The 25,007-nt window shown below is 45.1% G+C and overlaps 1 protein-coding gene across 1 annotated transcript in view; it reads left to right on the top strand.

Moving 5' to 3' along the window:
• IL19 (interleukin 19) overlaps nt 1-24,630 on the top strand; it is a 57,834-nt gene extending 33,204 nt beyond the window's left edge. Inside the window, 5 exon segments of the mRNA XM_021927558.2 lie at nt 16,325-16,470; nt 16,622-16,687; nt 19,565-19,717; nt 20,717-20,791; nt 22,232-24,630. Of these exon segments, the coding sequence (XP_021783250.1) occupies nt 16,325-16,470; nt 16,622-16,687; nt 19,565-19,717; nt 20,717-20,791; nt 22,232-22,327 (536 nt within the window). The 3' untranslated portion in view covers nt 22,328-24,630.
• The last annotated feature ends 377 nt before the right edge of the window (nt 24,631-25,007 follow it).

The following is a 25,007-nucleotide window of genomic DNA, read 5'->3' as shown; positions in this document are numbered from 1 at the left end:
ATACCAGCATACCAACCCATTTCTGTTCTTATCTCCAGATTCTGGGGGATATGTTTTGTATTTGGAGCCTAAAGACCTACTAGCACCATCTAGAATCATATACTGGTTGTAACTGACTTCCAGATGTTAGACAAACAATGTTTGCTTCTAACCAAACGTAAGGGCCAGAAGGATCAAGATATTGGCACCAGTGTTGATGCTTGTCATTTCCACTTAGCCCTCCTTCTTACTGCCCTCACCTCTAAAGTGGTTGTTTGATTATTTGTTGCTAAAAAACAAACCATCCCACAACAGTGGCTTCAAACAATAGCAATCATTTATTCACTGATGAATTTGAAATGTGGGCATGGCTGGGTGAGAACAGTGGGCATCTGCTTTACTGTGGCATTGGCTGAGCTTAAAGAACAGCTGGGGACTGGCACAGTGAGTCTCCTCTAGCACAACTCTGAGAGTCCTGTCAGCTTTTCTCATGGCTTCATGCTGCCCCCTCCCTACCCCGCTTTCAAACTCTGCCCGTATTGACCAACATGTGTTTCCCACAATGTGCCATAATTGACCATCTCTAGGGCTCCATCCAGTGTGCTTGTCCTTTTCCATGTGTCCTCAAAGACTCAGCCAAGATGTCACCTCTACCTAGAAGCCTTCCCTGATATCCCCTGCCCCCACACAACTTGGTTTGCATTACTGTCTCTCTACTGTGTTCCATAGCACACTTTATTTCCCCCTTTCAAAGCACGTATCCCACTGTAATGGATTATCCTCTTTGTTTGCCTGTCTTTCCCACGAGATTAGCAGCTCTTCAGGGGACGAAATTGTTGTCATTTTGCATTCCCAGACCATAGCATAGTGTGTAAGATATAGTAGGTGCTCAATCTGTTGAATCAATGAGTGATATGATGATGACAGGTTCTGGAAGTTAAAACGATGTTATCGAAACACCAGATTAGCAACAGGACCTGGCACCTGTAAAGAGCTGCAGTGAAGCAGGTTCTACTGGATGTAAGATTAAATGAGTTCAAGTCCATAAAGCATTTGGAGCAGTGTCTCACACACAGTAAGCTCCATATAAGAATTCGTTGTTGCTATTATCATTGTTACGATGCCTGCGGCTTTCAGGTATAGAGCTGTCTTTGCCAAAGGTTCTTTTTGCTCTCCCATTAGGGATTTTCTTTAACAGGGACCTTGGACGACCTTGGCACTTCCTCCTCCTCTGGGAGTTCTCTGTGAGGAATCCTCTGGAAGAGAAAGTGTGTTCAAGACTGACAGAATCTGCACGTGTTTTTCTCTTGGCAAAGGCTCAGTCCCTGCTCTAGTGCCATCAGCTTTACTCCTATTGGCTTCCACTGCAACAGGTGGATGCAGGGATCACCACCTGCCAGGTGCTTCTAAGCTTCCCCAGGCACAGCAGGGTTAAGGAAAGGGAGAAGTGAGTTCAGGGACAGAGTGCTCTGGTGTGCCACCACCCTGGGATCAACAGTTACAGTCCCCCAGGATGTCCTTTGTGGGAAGGCTGGAAGGAAAGCCACCCACTGAAATGAAAGCTCCTTACACTTTGGGAGAGGGTTTGGTCTGCACCTTAATTTGGAGGAGGTGTTCAGGTTCTTCAAGTTCCCACAGGCCTTGTTCTTGCCCTGCCTTTCTGGGGTAGCCGGAAGCTGAAAAGTCCCAGAGTTCTCTCATCATGTCTGTGCACCACCCTGCCTGGAATCTGGAGGAACTTGAGCACCGCAGTTTTAGCCTGAACTGTGATTAATATTCGGTGCTGGGAAAACTGGGGGTTCTGGGCTAAGCCTGAAATTATTCTGGGCAAGGGGGAAAGGGTAATTTCCAAAATGCCCTTGAGAGAATGAGCAGGTCTGGGTCCTGGGTAAGAGGCTTGCATAAAGGGGGAAATGGAGAAGGACGATGGGGGAAACACCCCTGCATAGAAGGGCTGAGAAGCACGACAAGTGGGAATGGCAGCTGCAGGGCCCATGAAGAGCCACAGCTATGGGCGAAGTTGGTGCAAGAATCCTGGAGGAGAATGTTGGAGGCTGGTGGGTGATACAGGGGAAAGAATGGGGTTGAAATGTTCTACTTGTGCTCCTCCGCCATGTCTCAGGTTAAACCTCACTCCCTTAGAGAGACCTTTCCTGATCCTCATAACCCTCATTCTATTCTGGAGTCAGTCTCCATGGGTCTGGATCTCAGCTCCTCACTTACAGGCTCGACAACCTTGTCCAAGTGTTAAAACTCTTTTAATTTCAGTTTTATCAATCTGTGTAACGTGGCTGAAGATAGTACATTCTCACAAGGTTGTAAGGATTAAATAAATTAATATATTGAAAATACTTAGCACAGAGCCCAGGTCTTGACTGGTGAGAGCGATCGTGACAACTGTTTAGTGGCCAGTCTCTCCTGCTACTGTGAGATCTGTGGGGCCAGGACTGTGCTGTCCACTTTGGTGTCCCCCAAACCTAGTGCAGGGCCTGGCTTGTAGGGGTCCAGTTGAATGAATGTGTAAGTGACCAGGGTGGGCTCAGGTGGTTGCAGCGCTTGTGGGGGTTAGGCTCTAGGGTTATATTTCACTGCACGGATCCTTTCTTTTTCTTTCTTTTTTCTTTTTTTTTTTTTGAAATGAAGTCTCACTGTGTCACCTGGGCTGGAGTATAGTGGTGCGATCTTGGCTCACTGCAACCTCCGCCTCCCAGGTTCCAGTGATTTTCCTGTCTCAGCTACCTGAGTAGCTGGCACGACAGTCACATGCCACCACACCTGGCTAATTTTTGTATTTTTAGTAGAGACAGGGTTTCTCCATGTTGGCCAGGCTTGTCTCAAACCCCTGACCTCAAGTGATCTACTAGCCTTGGCCCCCCAAAGTGCTGGGAGGTGTGTGCCACCGCATCTGGCTTAAACATTTTCTTTTTCTGGGTGATCCAAGTTAGAAAAGACACCAAGATGGCTGGGCGTGGTGGCTCAAGGATTGAGACCATCCTGGCCAACATGGTGAAACCCCGTCTCTACTAAAAATACAAAAAAAATTTAGCTGGGCGTGGTGGCATGCGCCTGTAGTCCCAGCTACTCAGGAGGCTGAGGCAGGAGAATTGCTTGAACCCGGGAGGTGGAGGTTGCAGTGAGCTGAGATCGTGCCACTGCACTCCAGCCTGGACGACAGAGCGAGAAAAAAAAAAAAGACACCAAGATTATTCCTGGGTAGAATAAGTGTGGATGACCATTTTTCTTTCCTTCTAGTTTTTATTCCATTGTCTCTTTTATTTTTGTATTCTCTATAATTTTTCCATACCAAAGCAAGGATTACTTTTCTAATGGTTGAGAAAAAAAAAGTTATTAAACAAACATAACACTCTCCATTGTCAGGAGGGGAGGAGCCACCACCGAAAGATATGAATGGGTAAGAAATGCAGGGAATAAATGGTATGTGATGGGAAGGCTTCTCAGCCTTCCAAGGCCTGTTGGAGGTTTCACAAGCTGTTCCTGCCAAGGGAATTCTCAAAGCTCAAAGCCATGGGGGTGGAGGCCCTGTTTCCCTCCATCTCAAGAAGGATGTGACTGGGGCAAGTTTCAGTTTTAATAGGATCACCGTGTCTTCAGAGGGAAAGAATGTTCTCAACCATGAATCTTGTGCCAAGAAATGGTACTGAGTGTATCATTTGAGGGGCAAAACTGCTGCTCCTGCTGCTCACCCTCCAGCACTGTTACTTGATATCAGTGGATTATTTCTCTATAGAGGTCTGGGGCCCCCGGATGGAGGGCAACCCTAGCTGCTGCCCCAGGGGGAAGGCAGAGAGGAGGCCCAGACCGAGTTAAGATGCCCAGGTAGGCTGAGTTCTAGCTCTAGCTGGCTGCATGATCCTTCAATCACTGAGCCTTAGCCTTCCCATCTGAAGAAAGGAGGACATCTTCCCTAGTGATATGGAACATCTTCCCTGTTGACATGGAATTCTGAGTGTGAAGTAATACTATATGTGAAAATGCCCCGGAGAACATAAAGTGATGGACAGGCGCTATTTGTGAATGAGAAAAGTATTTGGTGGAATAGAGGAAAACATGGACTCTTTTCAGTGGTTAAGTTTATGTTTCTTGCATCTGCCGAGTCAAAAACATGTATGGCATTTCCTCCTTCTTCTAGGAGCTTCCTGTATGTTATACTGTCTGGTCCTCATTTGCCACATGTTATATATGAGAAAACTGGGGCTAATGAAAGGTACACTGACCTGGTTTTCCCAAGATCACAGAGCTAGTAAGAGTAGGGGAGGAATTATCACCCCTGTTTCTCCGGATGAGGAAACTGAGGCACAGAGAGATTAATTGATTTGTCTGAAGTTATAGAGCCAGCAAGTGTCAAAGTTAGACCTGAGTCCCCAAGTCTTTATTTGTTTTTGAGATGGAGTTTTGTTCTTGTTGCCTAAGCTGGAGTGCAGTGGCACGATCTCAGCTCACTGCAATCTCTGCCTCCTGGGTTCAAGTGATTATCCTGCCTCAGCTTCCTGGGATTACAGGTGCCTGTCACCACACCCCACTAGTTTTCTGTATTTTTAGTAGAGAAAGGGTTTCACCATGTTGGCCAGGCCATTCTCGAACTCCTGACCTCAGGCATTCTGTTCACCTTGGCCTCCCAAAGTGCTGGGATTATAGGCATGAGCCACTGTGCCAGGCCCCCTGAGTCCAAGTCTTTTAATGTTACTAATTTAGGGTTCATGGACTCCTGAGGGGTTCTCAGAAAGACATCAGAAGGAAGGTTTGCATATGTGTACATTTTTGGGGAGAGAGGGATTCCAAATATTGAATCAACTTCTCAAATAAATGAATCCGAAATCTTGGACCTGTAGTTGGTGCATAAGTAACTCTTTCTGTATTTAAACATTGATATACTACAAGAAAAGCTTCAGTGATAGCAAGTTACTTGGGCACTTAAAATGTACTTAATTGTTACTGCGCTTCAAGGCTGTTAGTCAAAATGATTGATTTGCCTTTGATGCAGCTGGCCAACTTTAATTTTTCTTTCTCCCGCTTAATAGCTCTTCAGCATCTGTAAGATGTCAAGATCAACACTCTTTCTTCTGATACCACATTTTGTTTAATCTTCAACCTAGGTGCATACCCTGGAAGAAAAAAAACTACAATTCAACTCTTTAACAGCCAGGATTGCCTGTCTCCACCCGCTTCTAAATCTAGTTATGTTGGATACTGGGAGAGAAGCAGGTAGACTCTTTGGGCCTGACCTTTCTGATTTTTCTCCGGAAGAGCTTCACCAAAGAGGCACAGAAGAATAATGTTTCTACAGCATGGATTCAGGGGCTCCTCCCACCAGGAACCCAGCTTAGCAGGCATGTTGTTCACATGGAACTCGCCAAAACCCCATGCAGGTGGGTGTGAGGAAACACCAAAGAACTGCACGACTGTCCCTGCCTTTGGAAGGTCTCATTCCCTGTCATTCCTTCATTCAGTCAACAAACTTGGAGCACCCAGTATGTGCTACATTTTGAGGATAAAGTGATGAACAACACAGACAAGACCCCTGCCCTTGTGGAGTCTATATTCAAACCAGAGCTTGACCTTCAAACTGAGAGACCAACTTAACAAAGGGGCCATCTGGCCACTAACTGTTATGCACCCTCCGCTTGGGAGACACAGTCTCAGCCCTCCTCCACCTTCAAGTCTGATAGGAGAGAGATTTCAGAGCGGCCCAAACAATCTAAAGTGGAAGTGAACAGAGCTCAAAATAAGTCCTCAAGTGCTGAGGGGAGACCAAGGAGAGGATAATGCAGTGAGGGCAGTGAGAGAGGGATTCCTAGAGGAATTGCACCTTGCTTTGAATTTTAGCCCTAAGCTGCAAATCCTAGCTAAATTCTAAGTAGATACTGACAGCTGGCTTCTATTTGACCTGCCATATTGAATGACTTTGGCCCCGGGACATGATGGAGATTTAGACAACTCAGGGCGGAAAATCCTCTAGGAAACGAAGTCTGAACTACACCACTAGCTTTCTGAATGGACAGGATCTGAGGGGCTGGGAAGGTAGTAGGGGAGAGGGCAGCTGGGTGGGGTTTCTTCCAGGAAACAATGTGGATGCAAGATGCAGTCCTTGTCCCTGGCCTGCCCTTACCGCTTTAGTATTTCAGATGAGTCAGCTCTCACTCTGCCACCTGCTTTCTGTAACTCTGCAGCAGGCCAGCAGCCTCCAGTCCACCCTCTCCTCCTCCCAGGGCTCTGGGATGAAGCCCTCTCCAGGAACTCCCTGGCTCCCAGTACCGATGGGAGAAGCTCTTTTCAACTGACATGATTTATTTTAACAATAAGGGACAAAAACCACATCCGATTTCCACAGAATAAGAGCTCCTCCTGACACGCCTGGGACTTGCCAGCTGGGATGGACACTCTCAAGCCATCCTCTATGCCATTTGCCGTTCTGCTGTTCCTTCGCTTGGAGGGAAGAGATGCCTATTTCTATAGGGAGGAAGTTGGAAGTGAGAAGAGGGGACAAAGATTCTGTGAATGGAAAGAGCACTGGACTGAGAGTTCAGGGATGTGGCCTCCGGTCCCAGCTCCACCACTACTCAGTTGTCTGAAGAAAGAAACAAAAATCTGTGATACCTCCCTGGGCCAATGTGGGTGACATGTTGCCTAGAAAGAAGTGCCGTTGTGGTATGTTTATGTTGGTGGGATGTGGGAAAGAAATAACTGGTTTGTACGGAGTGTTATGAAAGAATTAAATCTTAACCTTCCATTGGGGTAAGCTGATGAAACAACTGTAGCAAAGGACAGACTGATTTTTTTTGATTCTCTCTATAGAAAATAACAGTAAAAAAAAGTATTGACATAGAAGAAGAAAACAAAAAGTTGTCAGGAGTTAATGAATAGAAATGTTGTTTTTTTTTTTCTGGATTTTATGGTGTTTGTGGTATTTGTTAGCTTTTACGAATTTGTAATTTGTTGTAAGTTCTCTTTCTAAATAAATATTTACTTTTGTCTCTAATTTTGTCCTTCTATTTTTGAATTCAATTTTCAAATTCAAAATGCTTCTCTCTGGGCCTCAGCTGTTTCCTCATCTGTAAATGAGAAGGCTAGGTCAGATGCTGTTTCATGTCTGATGTAATGAAACGCTGGAGTGGGCTGCCTATGACTGCACCCAGCTCTACCACACCCCACCTGGGTGTCTTTGGGTGAGGTACTTAGTAGCTCCAAGTCTCATATTCCTCATCCAAAACGATGGACACAGAAATAGTGTTGACCTCATGGAATAGGTGTGAATATGAAAAGAGACCATCATGCATATAGATGCTTCACATAGACCCTGGGGCAGCAAATGTGCTCAGTACTTGTTAGCTATTAGTGTGAATCTACTCTTTCAGTCTATGAATCTTGTTAGAGGAACTCCTGCTTACCAGGCCTTTGGTTTAATAAAACATGACTGGAGTGACTCCATCCTGAAGTGAGTAGGCTAGGCACTCACAAGGCACCTAGAGGGTTAATGCTTTGTGGTCTGAAAATAGCCACATTCTAAGCTGACCACCACTTATAATTACAGAAGACTGATGGCCATATAGGACATCTCCCACCAAGCCTGCAGAATGTCCAGATGTCCCAAGTACAGCCCACTTTACTCAGAAATAACATCAATGAGCAGACTTAGGTTGAAGGATTAATGGTCACTAGAGCACCAACAACCCGTACCTTTAGTGAGCACATCTGCACATTCCAAGTTTAATCATAGCTCCTTACAGTTTCTTATAAGCAGAGATGTTCCTAAAGGACAGGGGTTCCTCCTCCTGCTTTCTGGGCATGCCCTACTCTCTAATGGAGTAGTTTCCAATAAATTTGCTTCTTTCTCTGTGCTCCAATTCTTTCCTGTGTGATATCTAAGAACCTACTCTTGGGGTCTAGATTGGGATTCTCTTTTCTGGCAACATCTTGAGTATATGACCATGAGAAATGTTAGAAATTGGAGTGAAAGGTACATAAACATGTGGACTCAATACCATTCTCTGGTTCTCCCAGAGACACAAGGCTACAGGAGAGTAGGACTCTGCCTTCTCCCAAAGCTGATACCTTCCTGGGCCAATGTGGGTGACACGTTGCCTAGAAAGAGGTGCCGTTGTGATACGTTTATGTTGGTGGGATGGGGGAAAGAAATAACAGGTTTGTATATGGAGTGTTATGAAAGAATTAAATCTTAACCTTCCATTGGGGTAAGCTGATGGAAACAACCATAGCAAAGGACAGACTGAACATCTTTTTATTCTCTCTATAGAAAATAACAATAAAAAAAGTATTCACATAGAAGAAGGAAACAAAAAGTTGTCAGAAGTTAATGAATAAAAATGTTTTTTTCTGGATTTTATGGTGTTTGTGGTATTTGTTAAGTTTTATGAATTTGTAATTTGTTGTAATTTCTCTTTCTAAATAAACATTTACTTTTGTCTCTACTTTTGTACTTCTATTTTTGAATTCAATTTTTTTTCCCCAGATGGGGTCTCACTCTGTTGCCCAGGCTGGAGTGCAATGGTGAAATTATAGCAGACTGCAGTCTTCAACTCCTGACCTCAAGCAATTGTCCTGCTCCGACTTCCTGACGACAGGTGTGCACGAGGACTACAGGCAGGCATGTGCCAACACACACAGCTTTTTTTTTTTTTTTTAAGAGATGTGGTCTCGCTTTGTTGCCCATACTGGTCTCAAACTCTTGGTCTCAAGGGATCCTCCCACCTCGGCTTCCCAAAGTGCAGAGATTACAGGTGTGAGCCACTGTGCCCAGCCTGAATTCAATTTCTTAAAAGGACCCTCCCCACCCAATTGTTTGAGCTGTAGCAGTTGCTAGATTTAGCAAATACAAATACAAGACCCCCAGTTAACTTGGAATTTCAGGTAGATAAACACTGAGATGTGTTCGTCTGAAATTCAAAGTTAAATGTGCATCTTGTATCTAGTGGGAATATAAAAAACGAAAGTAGTGGTCAACTCAGCCAGAGTTGAAGTGGGGAGGAGGAGGGGGATGGGGAGAGGAAAGGAAGAGGGGAGAAGTTTAACAAAGGAAGTCACACTGGAGCTAGGTCTTGACGTTATGTTGGTGTTTGCAAGGTAGAAGAGCCAGGGAGGGCTTTCTAGGTGAGATGAGCCTGTGAGGTGTAGGAGACCTGCAAGAGAGATGAGGTGGAAAATGTAGGCAAGGTCCAGGCTGCGATGGGTCTGGATGTTGTGGGGAGCAGATTTACTGCTACTGGGAGGCCCCAGGGCGTTATGCTGGGAGTTTTAGACTGGAGAGTTCCAAGACTGGGTTTGCATTTTAGAAAGTCCACCTGCCTAGGGAAGAGTGGATTGTTCAGGAGAGGAATGGGGAGGCATCAATTGGGCTCTTTCCATTACCTATCCCTCCATCCCATCTCCACTGGGGTTCTTTCACAACATTTGAGCTACAGAGCCATTGACATAAGATATGTCACCCGGGGACTGAGGCTTTGAACAGGTTTTGACTGAGAGCCCTGTGGGCAAAAAAGGAGAAGGAGAAGGAAGTCCAGGCTGAAGTGGCATAGGTGCCCAGTGTGGATTTGTGCTTCCCTCCCCAGGAGCACAGGTGTGGCCAGTTTGGATTTCCTTAGGTCATCAGCTTCCTGGGTAATGACAAGTCAGAACAGCGTGGCTTGGGAGAGTTACGTCACCTCCCCTGCTGAATGGGCTTGAGGTCCCTCACAAGTCTAGGTTCCTTTCCACTCCACCTAATCCCAGAGTGAAAGGGCAGCATGGGGTTAGAAAGGGTGCTGAGCCAGAGGTGAGGAGAGAGAAGTTTGAGAGCAGTCGTGCCACTTCCTTGCTGTGCCATGGAGGACTGGTTCACTTCTCTATTTCTTCATCCCTGTAATGCGAACATTGAACTGAGTTCTCTCTGTTATATTTTCTGACTCTCATTTCCAAATATCACAACAAAGGAGAGCCAACCCCACTAAAATGAAGAATAAAAGAGAGAGAAAAGATAAAAAAACAGAAACAAAACAAAGGAGAAACTTTTTTAGGTTTAAATTTCCCAGTTCTTTTTCTCATCTTTTTTTTGGTTTTATTTTCAAAGCTACACTCAAGTTCACACACATCATTATGATCTAGATATATTTACCAAGACATCTAAACATTTATATATTCTGTTTTAAAATCCCTATTAGTTTCCCAAATAAAACACCCATCCATCATTATCAGTAATATATATAATATATACATATATTATATATACATATATAGTGTGTGTATATATATATTTTTGAGACGGAGTCTTGCTCTGTCACCCAGGCTGGAGTGCAGTGGTGCGGTCTTGGCTCACTGCAAGCTCTGCTTCCCGGGTTCACACCATTCTCCCACCTCAGCCTCCCGAGTTGCTGGGATTACAGGCTCCTGCCACCACGCCCAGCTAATTTTTTGTATTTTTAGTAGAGATGGGGTTTTACCATGTTGGCTAGGATGGTCATGATCTCCTGACCTCGTGATCTGCCCGCGTCGGCCTCCCAAAGTGCTGGGATTACAGGCGTGAGTCACCGTGCCCAGCTTATATTTCTTTCTTTTACAAATTCGTTCTCAGTCATACTTCTTAGTGTTTTATAGTCCTCATAATGACAGGTTCTTTCTCAAATCTAACCAAAATTACTCATATAAATCTAATGCATTTCATCCAAATCCTGCAATAGGGCCACACATTGCTCAATTCCATGGAGTCTCATTCCCATAGAAGGCAATAGGCATGGTACCCTCTGGAATTATGCAATTTTTGTATGCGCTCCAGGACTAAGTACTTAGGAATGGCCAGAACCAACTCTTTTAAGGGAAGGAAATTGCCTTGGCATCACTATGAAAAATTCATGAGGTTGGAGTGCATGTTAGGTGGGGATAAGGAATTGGAAGATATGAGAGAGTTGTGTCCAGAACATATCAAACTCAGAGCATTCTCCATTCTGGCTCGCCAATCTTGCTTCACATTCTTTCTGCTTTCCTACTTAACAAGTGGAAAATTGAGCTCTGATATCTCAATGGTGGGTCCATTGGTACCAGAAGTCCCAATTCTAAGGCGAGATGCAACCATATGTCTGGAGACCAGATTCATAATTTAATTGCAATCCTGGGAAAGATGCCATTCTATCTCAATCTATATTTTATTTTTGATATTAGGGGTCAGGTAGCAAGGTTTAATATGAAGAGAACTTATTTCTTATCGTTCCTTCTTCCTGATTTAGGAACTCTAAAAGGAATTGTAAAATTGATAATAAATGTCATCATTTTCAAAGTGCTTATTATGTGCCAGGCACTGTGCTGAGGACTTACGTGTAATCACTTTATCTTCATGCTGTGCCTACATGGTGAATGTGCAGTAGACATGATGTGTACCATTTGACAGATGAGTAAACAGGCACTGAGATTAAGTGGCTTGCCTTCAGTCTGACAGCCATAGAAAGTAGAGCCAGTCAACCCAGCTACCAGGCTACCAGTACCGGCGATTATGGTACATGCATGCTGGAAGCAGAGTTATAAACACATCACTTATTCCCTTCCCCTGCAAGCTTCCTGGTATGACATATTTGCCCTGAAATGAAAGCTGGGTCAGAACATATAGTCTGAGCACAAGGGGTGAATGTAGGGTGAGACTCAGCAAGGACAGTGTTGTAAATCCTCTCACATGTGTGGCTGGGCTCTGAACTGCTCTTTTCACATGTGCAGAGGGACTCTGAGCCAGGCAGCTCAGGCCCTGCTGGGAAAACAGCACCGACCTCCCTCCATCCGACCCCTCTGGAGGAAACAAGGGTGGGGTAGGGGAGATTCCCGATGTCAAGAGTGGCTCTTTGCCCCCTCTCCAAAGGAGCAGAAAGATGTCCATTAGCTCCTAGCAAAGATGTCTTCTCCTTTTCCAGGTGCCTGGCACACAGCTTAGAACAACATAATATTTATTAAGGAATACTTACTATGATACAGGTCCATTAGCTCATTGAAATCCTCACAGTTTATTTTACCTATTTTATGGAGCTTCAGAAAGGCTTTAAGTAGCTTGTCCAGTGTCTATAGACCTAATGCATTTTATCCAGACTCTGCAATAGGGCCACATATTGCTCAACTCCATGAAGCCTCATTCCCACAGAAGGCAATAGGCATGGTACCCTCTCTGAGCCAGGCAGAGAGGGTACCTACCTGGCCATACCCTCATCTTATTTCCTTAATCATTTTCCTTCTTCTTTAAGATATAGCTGATTAATCATTATTATGAAATGCCTCTTTCTTCTGGGTCTTGACATGTAGCTTCTAGGAAAAATGATAAACTCCCCATCTCCATGCAAATGAGAATTTTTTGCAATTCTTTGTTCATACAGAAAAATCCACGTTAAGTCACTTTCTTGAGAGCTGTGGCATGCTACCAAGAAGAGAAGGGAGACAAGGGAGAAGAGAAGAGAGAGAGCCAGGGTTTAAATTCAGAACTACATTGTGAACCGCTACAGTCTACCACTTCCCTCAACACTTATCATTTTATTATGTCCAAGATGCTGGACCACAAGACATCAAGTCCCTGGGGTTTCTTTCCCTTGCACCTGTCCCATAAAAGACCCCAATCCTTCCTGTCCCTTTTCCTTCTTTGCCGGTGCCCTGTCGCCCTCTCTGTCTCCTGAATCTGGCTGCAGGGGCAGGGTTTGTACCACCCCAATGGGGTCTCACAATCACATTTCATCCCAAGGTCACTTCATTTGGTTAAAAACAAGCTCCATGTATTCTGAGAGTCTGTGTTTGGGGATGTCAAAAGACAAAATTACAACACATTTAGTTTAAAGATCTTAATTGGCTTTTATTTGCAATCCTAGAATCAGGCAACATCCCATTTTATAGAAATAGAATGAGTAGTGGCCCCATGAGCTGACAGAGGAGAGTGGTTTTATAGGCAGACAAGGGCTGGAGGAAGCAGAAACAGAGAACAAAAAGCATATTGGTCATTTAAAGCTACTTTCCTTGTAAAGGTTAGAGCAGAGGAGACTTCCTTATATGCTGGTTAAAACTGGCTCGCTTGAGGATTTGGCTATTATCTTTCTCTCTCCTGATTTCTCAGAAGGTTAGATAAACAATTTACGTTCAGCTTGGTGGTGTGGAACTTCATTCAGCATGAGTGATTCCATTTCGGTTTGGCCTATTGGCCTTGTGCAGTAACTCAGTCCAAACCAATCACCTCCTGGAAATTTTATTTAATGGGAATAAACTGTTTACACCCTGTCTTTTCATTGCCCCAAACCCTGATCCCTAGAGAACTTCATGGTAAAGAGTTTATGTAAAAAGGTAATTTAGATAGAGAGTCTTCTAGCCCAAGAATAAGGATTTCAGGTCCTGGCTCTGCCACTGGCTTCTCTTAAACCTCTCTTCTTTCCAGTCTCATTTTCTCTCTCTCTGCATTAATCAAGAATGAGAGAACTCTCCAGGGGACAAGACGAAGGTGAAAGAGATGATGTGCAAAGAAATCCTTGCTTTATGAGGGGAAAAACTGTTCCTCCTGAAGTTCAACAAAATAATGCAGGTAAAGCAGTTAGCTAGCACCTGGCACATGGCAGACACTCATAGCTGCCGGAGGCATTGGAGAGCTAGATCATGCTGGAGCCAGAGGCACCTGCAGAGCCTCACAGGTTCGCTGCTGCAGGGTGTGGCTGACTGAGAGTGCTTTCATGAGTTGGCCTGCAGGGTACAGTTGGTAACGTGCCACAGCTCTCAGGAAAGTGACCTAACTTGGATTTTTCTGATGGACACACAATTGCAAAAAATTCTCATTTGCATGGAAATGGGGAGTTTATTTTTCCTAGAAGCTGCATGTCAAGACCCAGAAGAAAGGCATTTCATAATAATGATTAATCAGCTATATCTTAAAGAAGAAAGAAAACAATTAAGGAAATACGATACTAAGAAAACAAGGGAAAAAACAATCTCCCCAAGGTGGATCCACCCAGCAAACCTTGACAGCATTTCCTCTTATCCACCTGAATAAAAATGACCAGCCCTTTCCAAATGGCAGAGAGCACTGAGAGGAGACACAAGGAGCAGCCCGCAAGCACCAAGTGAGAGGTGAGGCGCATGCTGTCCATCGTCAGGAGCTCATATGCACCGCCATGCTAGCTCTCCTCCTTCATGGCCGCAGGGAGGTGATCTGTTACCATTGCGTGTGGCTATGATGTTCCAGATGCTGGGCATTTGATAGAACGGGAAGAGATAGTCTATAGAAGAGGTGAATTTTCTAGTATCTTAGTTTCAATGAGAAGAGATAGAGGGTGGGAAAGAAGGAGGGAAGGAAGGAAAGGTAAGGAATCTAGTGTCTTTACTATTGCTTTTTTGTTCCAAGAACTGTGTTGGGCACTTTGTAATGTGTTATCATTGTTTAATCCTTTGCAACGTTAAATGTCTTTTTAAATGTAAGGAGCACCACCGGTTCATAAATGGGTTCCTGTCTGTCTGGTGTCAGGGGAGCTACTGGGATTCCAGGCTGTGATGCCAGAGGGAAACAGTGTTGTTAGTGGGGTGGAGTAGCAGTAAAGAGAGCCAGCTCAGGGACTGGCCTGCCTTCCCTCAAACCCTGGCCTGGGCAAGTTACTTCATTTTCTTGGTAAAATGGGAACAGAAACAGAGCCTACCTCACAGGGTGGTTGTGAGCATTAAATGAGAAAATTACGTAAAATTCTTGGGACAGTGCCCAATGCACATGGCACGTAGGATAAATGTTACCTACTACTAATATCTGAAATAGCCAAGATGTCTGGCATTGCCTCACCAAGCTAAGGGAGGCATCTTTCTCCTCCACAAAATGCGCAAGTCTCCTAGCATGGGATGAGCAGGCAGTATCCCACTGCTTCTGAGAGTTGTCTTGTCAGAAGAAAAACCGCACTCTCTTTCTTGGCTTTCTAGAAGCACCCCAGTAGCCTTCCGAGGGGACAGAGCTCTGGGGGACTCTCTACAAACTTCCCTGGCAATGGGGCCCATCTTTGTTTAGCCAGAAAGAAAGGTTGATAAAAGAGGAAGGGAGCTCTTTGGCCTAATGCCTGCCACGTGGTAAGGTCTCAGCATACACCTGTGTATTTCCTGGGAATGATGCCCAGTTACGGAGAGACAAGGCAAAAATGGTTTCTAAACAGGATTTCCTGTTTCCTGACTTTCCAGAGAAGGAGCTGGGAATCCTGAGGAAGGCATAGGGAGTGGGGGCAGCTGGGGTTCACACTCACATGTATGAGTTACAGCAGCTCTAACTATAGCTCTGCAGTCCCCGCAGCTGGCTCCCTGGGTCTGATGCCCTCCTCTCCTCCATGGCCACACATGATACACTTACCTTGGCACACACAGCTGTAAACGGGAGATCTCAGTGGGCATCATGCAAAGTGCATAGCAGAGGGCTGCTCTCGTCACATGTGTTGTCATAAGACGTGCGTTAAGGCTAAGCTCTATTTATAAGCTTGGGAAATGTGGGTGAAATCAGAGATAACCCCATAAGCTGTACCATTATATTTTATGCACTTTTCTCTGTGTGCATTATATGGCACAATAGAAAGTGGTTAAATGAAGAGGCAGCAAGAAAGACAGAGGCAAGAAGGGTAAGAGAATGAGAAGAGGCGGCAAACCTCTCAGGGCCTGGCCCTGGCTATGAAGCAGCTAGCTGCAAACATGCTGCTTATACCCTTTGGCTCAGCGGGTGACGGACGGGAAGTTGCCAAGCTGCCCTCTACCACTGGCATCTTCCCCTAGCTCCTCGTTGTGGCTAATTAGTTCTTGAAGGTGCCTTGTGTCTCCCTTTCCCATCCTCTCCAGAAGATGAAATCTCCATAGCTGGCTTCAAACAAATGATTTTAAGCAGATACACTCTTGAGGTTTATAATAAAAGGGTGTTACTTATTTTGGGGGTAAACATCAAAAACCAAGTGTGTTTTTATGGTTTTTCACATCTGTTGCCCAATTCCTAGGGCATTTTACCAATCCTGCTTTTCCTACTTAATTTATTAAAAACAATGCTTTCCACCCCTGTTGACAAAGTAGGCTGTGTTGAGTCATAGGAGAGTGATATGCACACAAGTATGCTTCCTGGGACTTAAGAGAGTGGTGTATCATACTTTCTGGGGTGGAGGTGGGGGCATGGGGTAAGGGTGGGGAAGAACTCATATCCAGTTGACTCAAGAAAACCAGAGGAGACACATACCCCTGAAACTCCTCAAGGCTGAAGTATTTAGTCTTGTTTTCTTGTATTCCACCTGGCCTGCCTTTGGGGCTGGAAGGGGGCGTCAATCAGGGGTCTTCTCTTTCATTGCCCTCCACTCTTGGCTGGACAGCTGACTTCCTCTCCTTTGTGCAGGCATGAAGTTACAGTGTGTTTCCCTTTGGCTCCTGGGTACAATACTGATGTTGTGCTCAGTAGACAACCATGGTCTCAGGAGATGTCTGATTTCCACAGACATGGACCATATAGAAGACAGTTTCCAAGAAATCAAAAGAGCCATCGTGAGTATGGGTTGGTGTAAAGGTGTGGGTGATGGGGTATACCTCCCCTTACATCTTAGCTTGAAAATGAGTTCTTTCTCATTGCCTTTTGCATCTCAGAAGAACATAGGATACTGATTGCTTATGTCTGTTCTTATGTTTCCCTCCATAGCAAGCTAAGGACACCTTCCCAAATGTCACTATCCTGTCCACATTGGAGACTCTGCAGATCATTAAGGTATTGGCCTATGTCTGCTTTTTCTAATATTTTTATCTTCATGTCTAAATGGCTCTGGGCTGAGAAGGAAATCCCTACATTGTCACCTTCTATTTCCTAATCTCCAATGTACTCTAAATGCATCAGGCTTCTTCTTTGTCAGATGATGTGTTAGGGCACGCTGGTGTCCCAGGGACATGCAACCCCTGGGAGGAATGAAAGAAGTGCCACTTCCTAGAGAGTGATTGGGGGTGCCCAGTGCTCAGAGGGGACAGGATTTCTCTGGCTTAGGGCTAATTTTGGAAGGTCCCATGGAGGTAGCTAAGAAAACAGTGACTTAAAACCTGAGGAGGTTATAGATCAGTGGATAAGAAGGAGGAAGGTATTTGGGCAAGATAAGATAATGGCTGTAAGATCAGTGAAGGTTGGACAGAGAGGTGACCAGGTTTGTGACCCGAAGGACATGTAAGTGAGTGGTGGGAGATGAGGCAAAAAAATACCTTGGAGTCATTTTATAAAGGTCCCTGGAGCCAGGCTGAGCCTCAGGCTTATAATACAGGCAATAGGCTGGGTGCAGTGGTTTATGCCTACAATTTCAGCATTTTGGGAGGCTGAGGCGGGTAGGATTGCTTGAGGTCAGGAGCTTGAAACCAGCCTGGGCAACATAGCAAGACCTCGTCTCCAAAACAAAAAAAAACAAAACAAAACAAAACAATTAGCAGGTCATAGTGGCATGCAACTGTAGTCCCAGCTACTTGAGGGGCTGAGATGGGAGAATTGCTTGAGCCTGGGAGGTGAAAGCTGCAGTGAGCCATGATTGTGTCACTGCACTCCAGCCTGGGCACCAGATTGAGATGCCCAAAAAGAATAAAAGAATGTGTGTTAGGGCACACTAGTGTCCCAAGGACTTGGAACCCCTGGGAGGACCCAAAGAAGTGCCACTTCCTAGAGAGTGATTGGGGGTGCCCAGTGCTCAGAGGGGATTAGGATTTCTGTGGCTTAGGGGTAATTTTGGAAGGCCCCATGGAGGTATAAAAGAATAAAAGAAAATAATAGCACCAATAAAGAGTCACTGAAATTTTTGAGCCCAAAGTTATATGATCATAAATTGTTTTAGGAAGACAATCTGGTGCTGTTCTTACAATGGACAACGTGAGGCAGGAAAGCCAGTGAGAAGATCAGTCCAACCATCTAGACAGGAGGTGACGAGAGTATGTTACAAAATAGCTGGCTTATCAGGTGATCATTCATTTTACAAAAAGGCCCATGAGAGATGCCTTTAAAAGTGAGCTTCTCTAGTCCTGGGAAGTATTCTAGACAGACCAGTTTTAGGGGGGATTTTATATGACAGAGTGTGAGGTATATTTGTATTGAGTTACTTTTTTCTCAGGTTTCTCTGCATACGTGAGAGAGACACACACACACCCCTTCATAATTCTTCTAAGCAGTGATTTATTTGTGGTGAAGAGATGTAGCCACTTACTAAATAAAATTCTAGCCAACTGTATTATAGACACATAAGATATGACAGCTGGAAGGAACCCAAAAGATCATCTATTCCAAAACCATCATTTTCAAATGAGGACAGTGAGACCTTGGGAGGGAGCATGACGAGTTAGTGGCAGAGCTAGGAATAGACTCCCAAGTGTATGCCCCCATCTTCAGATTCTTTCTCCTCTCAAGGTTGGGAAGTAGCTCATGTGGAATAAGAAAAGGAGTCAATAAGGATTCAGGTCTTTATTCTTCCCTTCCCTTCCCTTCCCTTCCCTTCCCTTCCCTTCCCTTCCCTTCCCTTCCCTTTCCTTCCCTTCCTCTCTCCCTCCCTTCCTCTCTTCCTCCCTTCCTCTCTCCCTCCCTTCCTTTCTCAGCCCCACCTTCCTTTTTTCTGCAGTGTTCCTTTTTCCAGTACCACAGTCTTTGATAGGGCAGAGGAGTGTAACATTTTGCCCTTCTGGTTAAGGGAATCAGCAAAAGTGAAGGAGGAGAAGGGTTTTTGTGTTGCCATCTAGGAAAAGCTGCCACTGGGGCCAAGGAGGCTTTGCTTCTTGAATGAAGACAGATGTGCTGTCCCACCGTTAAACACTCCCTGCTTAGACTGAACAGTGTATCTTCTGCAGAGTAACTGGCTCTCAGGGCAGACGGCAGGCAAACTTCTAGAAGGAAACTGTCTAGCCAACTTCTCTGGGCTGTGCCTGGGAATTTAGAGACTGTCTTTTTGGGACATCTGCACTCTGCAGGCTGCAGACCTACCCAAATATGCCCATTTCTGCAGCTGTCAGTCTCCCTTCTTGCGAATCTCAGCCTCATTCCAGTGCTCCTTCTGGTTGTAAAAGGACAGACTAGAGGAGAGCTAAGCAGCGTGGCCCAGAGTAAGGTGGCCAGAGTGAATGCAGTGTGATTACAGTTGGAGGAATGCGTACCTAGCAGGATGACTGGCATGCAATAGCCCCTGTGTGTTGCCAGACAGAAGATGTAACAGAGAGGCCGACTTCAGCCCCTGTAATGTTAGGAAGTCCTTTTCCAAAAAGCTGCTCAGCCATCAGTCCTTTTAAAAAGGAGGCTACTGGTTCCTGGAAAGATTTAAGTGGAAGTTAGTGATGACACGCTAGGGATACTGTAGAGAGAATTAGTCTATGATGGATTCTGGGCCCCATCCTTGGTAAATGTATTTCTCGGCCATACAAAATAACGGGGAGAACTGGACTGTCTTCTCACCATTTTTGTCATAAGTAGTTTTGCTGGGAATAAGAGAGGATGAACACTCTGAGACCATTACGAAGTTTTCCAAAATGACTTTTAGTTCTCTCATGTGTTGCTGACCCCACTCAAATGGACTGCCCTGGTCTCTAACATAATGAGAGAATAGGCCTCCAGTGTTTCTCTAATTTGTGTTTGTAGCCCTTAGATGTATGCTGCGTGACCAAGAACCTCCTGGCGTTCTATGTGGACAGGGTGTTCAAGGATCACCAGGAGCCAAACCCCAAAATCTTGAGAAAAATCAGCAGCATTGCCAACTCTTTCCTCTACATGCAGAAAACTCTGCGGCAATGTGTGAGTCACTGGGTCAGGATTCCAGCATCTGCTCCCCTTCTGCCCCGGGAGAGGCCAGGATGTGCTGGCCCCCATCGGCCTCCTGATATGGTGCTTGTAGTCAAAGGAAATTCTCTGCCCATGTCCACGTGGAGAACTGTTGAGAACCTCTCCCAGTGGCCATTGCTTCCCCAGGGCTCCCTGCCTGCTGACAACTCCTCAGACGGTCTCCTCCTAGATAACCCTCCTGGGGTGATGACCAACTTATGTCAACATATTCCTTAGTAAGAGGCATGGCAGGGACACCAGTTCTACTATAAGCATACCCCTGGTTTCTTTATTTCTGGCCCTTTGGTGTCTTTACATCAATAAACTTCTGGGTAGGTCCTTGGTATGGCCTATCCCTAAAGGTCACCTAGAAATTCATTGCAATCTATTCAAATCCAACATCAGAAACAAAACCAACACAAAGCAACAAAAACTTAGACCAGGAGAGAATCTGGGCTCTAGCCCCATTCCTGCTAATGATTTCCTGTGAGACTTTGTGTCAAGTGACTTCACCTCTCTGTGCCTCAGATTCTGAAATTGTTAGAAGGGGTGACAGTCCCTGCCCTACTTGCATTAATATGATAATAGACTCAAACGAATTCATCTAACCAGTTATTTAATTAATAATTGGTTGAATATTAATTATCTAATTAATATTTAACAAATGTTCATTGAGTGCCTACCCTGTGGGAGGCAGCACTCAGAGTGGTGATAAGACAGATATGGTGCCTGCTTTCCTAGTGCTGACAGTCCGATGGGCTCTAAATGCAGAAAAAACAAAAGGCGTGGGCAGATGCAGGTGATTCTACAAACAAGCTCTGTTCTTCCATGGCTGTTCCCACCTGAGTTTACTCATCTGCCTCTCACTGTGGGAGGGAGGAGAAATGTCACTTCTCATGCGGGCAGGTAGGAATAAGAGAGGGCCCGAGTGGAAAATGTCCTCTGATAGGAGCTTCCTCCACTTTATCACAGCAGGAACAGAGGCAGTGTCACTGCAGGCAGGAAGCTACCAATGTCACCAGAGTCATCCACGACAACTATGATCAGGTAAGATCTGGGAAGAGGATGGGGAAGATGGAAGATGAGAGGTAGATCAGGAGGGTGCCAGTCCTTCAGCCTCCTCTCCACTTAAATTCATACATTCATTCTATAAGCAGTCATTGTGGGCAGGCCTCAATTCTCTGTGTCTGTAAAGAGAGTTTTGATCTTATCTCATTTGCTAACCTCCTGGGCTCCCCATCTCCATCATTCCTCCGCCATTTTCTCATACCCTCGTATATCAAGCCTGACCTGTATGATTTGGGGAAAGCGCCCACTGCTTAAGATGGGATGACACAGAGGGAGCAAAGATCCCCCATGAAATGTGAGCTATTATGCATAAAACGTGTTACCTGCATGCTGTCACTGCGATCACTACCTGCCCCCCCCCCCCATATTGTGTGTAGTGATGAAGACACGGCACTTCTCATGTTAATGTTGGTGTAAAATGCACATCTCACGTGGATGTAGAGGGAGAAGCAGTGCTTTTCCTGAGCATCAGCAGAAGATCTTGTTAAAATGCAGATTCTGGCTCAGAAGGGCTGGGGTGAGCCTGAGTTTCTGCATTTAGATCATACTGTCAAATGATGCCAATGCTTTGAATAGCAAGGAGTTGGGGAGCCTATTATGGGCTCTGCTTCTTTGTGGAGAGGCTCTGTAAGATAATGTTATGGAAATAGTTAAGGATTACATGGTTCTTACTATAAGCCAGGTATTGTTCTAGGCACACAACAAGTATTACACGTTTGTCCTTCGGAACAATGCTATGAGGCATTATTTGCATTGGATACATTAAGAAACTGAGGCTCGAGCAGGTGCAGTAACTAAACTAAGTTCACACTGCAATTGCATGGCAGAGGGAGGATTCAATCCCACGCTGGCTGGCTCTGCAAGACATGCTAAAAGCATGAACTCAGTCTGCTGGGGAAGGAGGTGGAATAAGGCAGGAGACTTGGGTTTCAGTTCCAACTCTGTTACTAACTGGCTGTGTGACATTGGGTAGGACACTTGCTCTTAGGGGCTTTAGTGCTCTAATATGTCAAATGGGGACAACATGCTCTCCCTACCCGCTGTCCAGCACCACAGGGATGAAGACGTTCTGGGATAACAGAAACACTAAAGCAAGCTGATGTGGAGAAGAAAATCAGCAGAACTGGCCAGTAAGGCAGATTTTTTTCCTGTGAAAAACAGAGGAAAAAAAAAAAACCTGAGGGAAAAGAATGAAGAATTTTAAAGTTTTGTTTATAAGGAGCTAACATGATTTAATTGCTTGTTTGTGGGGAAAAAAACTGGTTGCCTGTGAGGAAAATAATACTGAGTCTGCATGTTATGCAAATATATTTCGCGACAAAAAACAAAACCTTGTGGGGACCAGCATGTGAAGAAAGTGACTTGAAAACCATTACACGGTCTAAAAAGGTGGGTTCTTACAATGATCTCTGATTTCAGCTGGAGGTCCGCTCTGCTGCCGTCAAATCCCTAGGAGAGCTCGACATCTTTCTAGCCTGGATTGCTAAGAATCATGAAGTAACGTCCTCGGCCTGATGACAAGGAACCTGTATAGCGATCCAGTGACGAACATCCCCTGTGTGGTTTACTGTGGGAGACGGCCCACCTTGAAGGGGAAGGAGATGGGGAAGGCCCCTTGCAGCTGACAGTCCCACTGGCTGGCCTTAGGCTGTCTGATTCCACTTGAAAATAGTCAAAAAGTCTACTGTCGTATCGATACTGAACTCTATCTGCTGAAAGGGCCTGCAGGACCTCCTGGGAGTAAACGGCTGCCTCCCCTCTAATTTATTGTGAAGTCATATAGTCCATGTCTGTGATGTGAGCCGAGTGTGATATCCTGTAGTACACATTGTACTGACTGGTTTTTCTGAATAAATTCTGTATTTTACGTATGAATGGAAGGATCTTTTCATTCAGGGAGAGTCAGTCAAGACTGAGAACAGGGTGTTTCTGACAGAGGAATGGTTGTCATGGTGACAAAGCTGAACAAGCGCAGCCACAAGTAAGTAGAGAGGCCACTGGGTAGAGGGGCCAAAAAGGGCACCAACATCCAGATGGACACCGCATAGATGATTCAGGGCACAAATGCCTGTCTTTCAGATTTCATATCACATGCTTTAATGGAAAGAACAAGACCTCTGAAGTCCAACAGATCTGGTTCCAATCCTATGTGACTTCGAACAAAGCACTTAACGTTTCTAAGACTCTGTCCTCTATTGTAAAGTGAAGATATTAACACCAGTCCTGTAGCGTTGCTGTGAGCATCGAGTGAGGAAAAGGTCTCTCATGACCTCAGCAGGGTGGGAGACAGCACGGTGCAGTATAAAGACTGCCGATTCAGGGGCCACCTTCTGGTTCTAAGGCGTCTCCTGCCATGAATTTCCCAGGGCAGGTCAGTACATTTCTTTGGTCGTTAGTTTTTGGTAGTGTGGATACTGACCCTTCTGTACTACCTGCTCCATATGATTATTTATTTATGGAGACAGGGTCTCACTCTGTCACCCAGGCTGGAGCACAGCGGCATGATCATAGCTCACTAGTCTCAAACTCCTAGATCAATCAATCCTCCCTCCTCGGCCTCCCAAAGTGCTGGCATTACAGACGTGAGCCACCACACCTGCCTCTATATAATCATTTAAAAGACGGAGTCATTATGAGGGCTTTGACAATCCTAATATCTGCACACACACCCCTCCTGGCTATTTCCCTCGACTGTGCCCCTGCTGCTTCCCCGGGTTCACTCTGACCCAACCGTAGTGTTTGGCTCTGTATTTCTCAAACACACCAGGCATGTTCTCACCATACAGCCTTTGCACTTTGTGTACATGCACAGTCATAAACTGAGGTAGGGTTAAAAAATAAAAGAAACCCTCCACATATTATGCGTTAATGGGATTCATAGGCTATTAGGGAGCAGGGTTGTTTGCTGAGCACCTAACCTTTCCAAAGTGACCTTGGATGGGCACCCACCCTGAGCAGGCTGGGTGATGGCAGGATGATGGTAGTTATAGCATTTTTGATCTTTTATCACTGCCCTGGGATGTGCTTCCCCAGACACCTGCATGGCTTGCACCTCCACATCTTTCAGACCTTCACTCCAAAGGTCTCCTGTTGGAGGATAACCCGCCATTTCCACCTTCAGCACACCTCATACCACTTTTCTGTTTATCTAGCATCCTATTTTGTTTATTAGCTCTTTCTCCATATGAATGTAAGCTTCATGAGTGTAGGGATGGTTTAGTTTGTTCACTGCCTGGCACTTAGTAGGTGTTAAATTCACAATTCACCCAGATTATTTATTCAAGAAATGTGAATAACCACAAACACATACATAGTGCTTGCTATAGGCAAGCTGACAGTCTAAGAAATATACTTCTTGTAATATAATATAAGTGTATATGAGATATATATATATATATTGTTTACTTCTCACAACGATCCTATTTTAGGGTTTTTAGAATGAAATAAAATGAAAAAGGCCACCTCGTTGATTGCTAGCAGTACAGATAATTAAACCCTAAGAAGGAAACTAGGCACAGAGAGGTTAAGTAACTTACCCTAGGCCACACGTTGCATAAGTAGAAGAGCTGAGCTTCCAATCCAGGCAGCCACATTCAAGAATGAACTATAATGTCCACAATAATGTCCATATGGTGAGTTCATCATGTGCCAGGCACCAAGGTGAGAACTTAACTTATGGCTCCTCCTTTACTCCTCATGATAGTTCTCTAAGGTAAGATTATAATTATAAGGTGAAGAAGTCTGCACTTTGGGAGGCCGAGGTGAGCAGATCACTAGGTCAGGAGTTTGAGACCAGCCTGATCAACACGGTGAAACTCCGTCTCTACTGAAAATAGAAAAACTAGCTGGGCGTGGTGGCAGGCGCCTGTAATCCCAGCTACTAGGGAGGCTGAGGCAGGAGAATCACTTGAACCCGGGAGGCAGGTGTTGCAGTGAGCTGAGATTGTTCCACTGCACTCCAGCCTGGGCGACAGAGCCAGACTCCACCTCAAAAACAAAACAAAACAAAACAAAAACGTCTGGAGATTAGTGAGTTTGACAATATACCAACTCCGGGTGTCCTACTCCAAAGCCTGAGTCCTCCATCATGATGGTTTGTTGTGGCTTGCGCATCTTGCTCATGTGGCAAGAAGCCCACAAGAGAAGGTGATTTACTGGCAATAATGACCTGCACCTGCAGGAAATATTGTTATTA

This window comes from Papio anubis, chromosome 1 (assembly GCF_008728515.1).
Source record: "Papio anubis isolate 15944 chromosome 1, Panubis1.0, whole genome shotgun sequence".
NCBI classification, from domain to species: domain Eukaryota; kingdom Metazoa; phylum Chordata; class Mammalia; order Primates; family Cercopithecidae; genus Papio; species Papio anubis.
The sequence above is the reverse complement of the archived record's forward strand: the minus strand, read 5'-3'. Positions and strand labels throughout refer to the sequence as shown.